The sequence below is a fragment of the Stegodyphus dumicola genome, chromosome 7 (genome assembly GCF_044657685.1).
Source record: "Stegodyphus dumicola isolate Sdum_Otavi_A_Nest chromosome 7, ASM4465768v1".
Taxonomy (NCBI): Eukaryota; Metazoa; Arthropoda; class Arachnida; order Araneae; family Eresidae; genus Stegodyphus; species Stegodyphus dumicola.
The window spans coordinates 30,723,309-30,725,320 of NC_140774.1; the positions used below are offsets into that span (position 1 = coordinate 30,723,309).

Consider the following 2,012-nt stretch of genomic DNA (forward strand, 5'->3'; position numbering starts at 1 on the left):
ACTAAGAGCGTTAGAAGTTCTGGGTTGCTAGAGATAAATATGCGGCGATGTTATATCCTCTAGTCCAGCATTTCCCAACCTTTTTTGGCCAAGGCACATTTGTCGCAGGGAAAAAAATCACGAGGCAGACCACCATTAGAAAATGTTAAAAAATTAACTCTGTGCCTATATTGACTATAATAAAGTAATTCTCTTGAATAGGAATCAAATAAGCACAAAGAAAGTATTTTATAATTATTTTATTATGAAATATTAAGTAAACAGAATAGTGAAAAATTATAAAATACTTTCAGTGCGAAACCTGGGCCTGTTTGTCTGAACACAAAGCTGATATTCTGGCTGGAATCGAAGAAAGACACACACGTAGCTCTTCGTCAACAGTTCTCAGTCGCTCTCTCTGTATTTGGTTTTCATAGCAATCATGCTTGAAAAGCTAATCTCACACAGATATGTAGTGGAAAAAGGGAGCAATGTCAAAATAGCTTTGTTTGCCAGAAGGGGAAACTCCTTGGCAGTATCCAACCAAAAACTGTCCAAAGGTAGATCAGCAAATCTTAGCTTGCAACCACGATTTTGTCTCAGTTCAATTAGTTCCTCCTGCTCCTGTAAAGTCATTTCCTTTCCAACAACTGATGCTGAGCTATAAGGGTCCCTAACCCAGTCAAGGCATTCAGTGGAGACTGAAGAGAAATAAAATGACAACTTCTCCTCAAGAGTTTTTAAATGCCTAACTATTATCTCACACAGTGCAGCAGTGTGAACACCTTGCCATTGCATGGTGAGTGTGAACATTTCAAGATTGCCACTTTCCACGTGTTGATGCCAGAGTTGCACCTTTGAACGGAATCCATTTATTTTATCTGTACTTGTAAGCAGGTTTATATTTCGGCCTTGCATTCGGGTGTTCAATTCATTCAGATGATGAAATATATCTGCCAGGTATGCCAGCCTTGCACACCACTCATCACTTGCAAGCTGCTTTGCGTAATCTGACCCCTCATTTGTCAGAAACACTTTAAGTTCCTCCCGCAGCTCATACACACGAACCAAGACCTTGCCACGCGATAACCACCGGACCTCCGTATGAAACAGCAAGGTTTTATGCTTTGCTCCCATCTCCTCACACAAAGCTGCAAATATGCGACTTTTCATGGGTCGTGACTTTACAATGTTTACCATGCGCACAACATCATCCAACACATGAACTAAGGCTGATGGTAAAGTCTTGGCTACGAGGGCCTCGCGGTGTAAAAAAAAATGCGTAATAATCACATCTGGATTTCTTTCCTTCACTCTGCTTACAAAGCCTTTGGTGCGCCCGACCATGGCTGCAGCTCCATCGGTGCAGACACTTGTGCAGTTTTCCCACTTAAGTCCTCCTTGTTCAAGGTATTCTGATGTGACCCGAAAAATTTCTTCTCTTGTCGTTTTTTCTGGCAATACCTTGCAAAAAAAGAAGTTTTCTCTAATTGCATCACCATCAACAAAACGCACATTAGCTAAGAGTTGAGCATGTACACTGATATCAGTAGACTCGTCAAGTTGCAATGCAAATTTCTCACTGATACGGATCTTTTCCAAAACCACACTTTCGATGTCTGCAGACATGTCATTAATACGTCTGGAAATTGTTTGTTTGAGAGAGGGACTTTGGCTATTTCCTTTGCTGCTTCAGGTCCGAGCATCTCCTCTACAATAGCTTTGCAGGCAGGAAGTATTAATGTCTCTGTCACAGTGTGCGACTTTTTGTCTTGGCTATAAGTTCAGCAACTTGATAGCTAGCTTTAAGAGCTCTTTCATTTACCTTTGTTGTTTTTCTCATAAAAGTTGCCTGTTTCTCCATGTTGTCACGCAGGCGAACAAAATAGTCCACATTCTTGTTTTGAAGCAAAGGGTGTTTCGTTTGGAGATGGCGTTTAAGTTTGCTTGGGACCATAGCACTGTTAGCTAGCTTTTCACCACACACCACGCACAGTGGAGTTGGTTTGTGTTCATCTCCAGTGAAAGTAAAT

At 41.2% G+C, this 2,012-nt stretch overlaps 1 protein-coding gene across 1 annotated transcript; it reads right to left on the bottom strand.

The window, feature by feature from the left end:
• Positions 1–384: 384 nt before the first annotated feature.
• Positions 385–1,608, bottom strand: LOC118202917 (zinc finger BED domain-containing protein 5-like). Its single transcript, XM_035375132.2, has one exon. The coding sequence runs from the start codon at positions 1,606–1,608 to the stop codon at positions 385–387; it is 1,224 nt and encodes a 407-aa protein (XP_035231023.2).
• Positions 1,609–2,012: the final 404 nt, after the last annotated feature.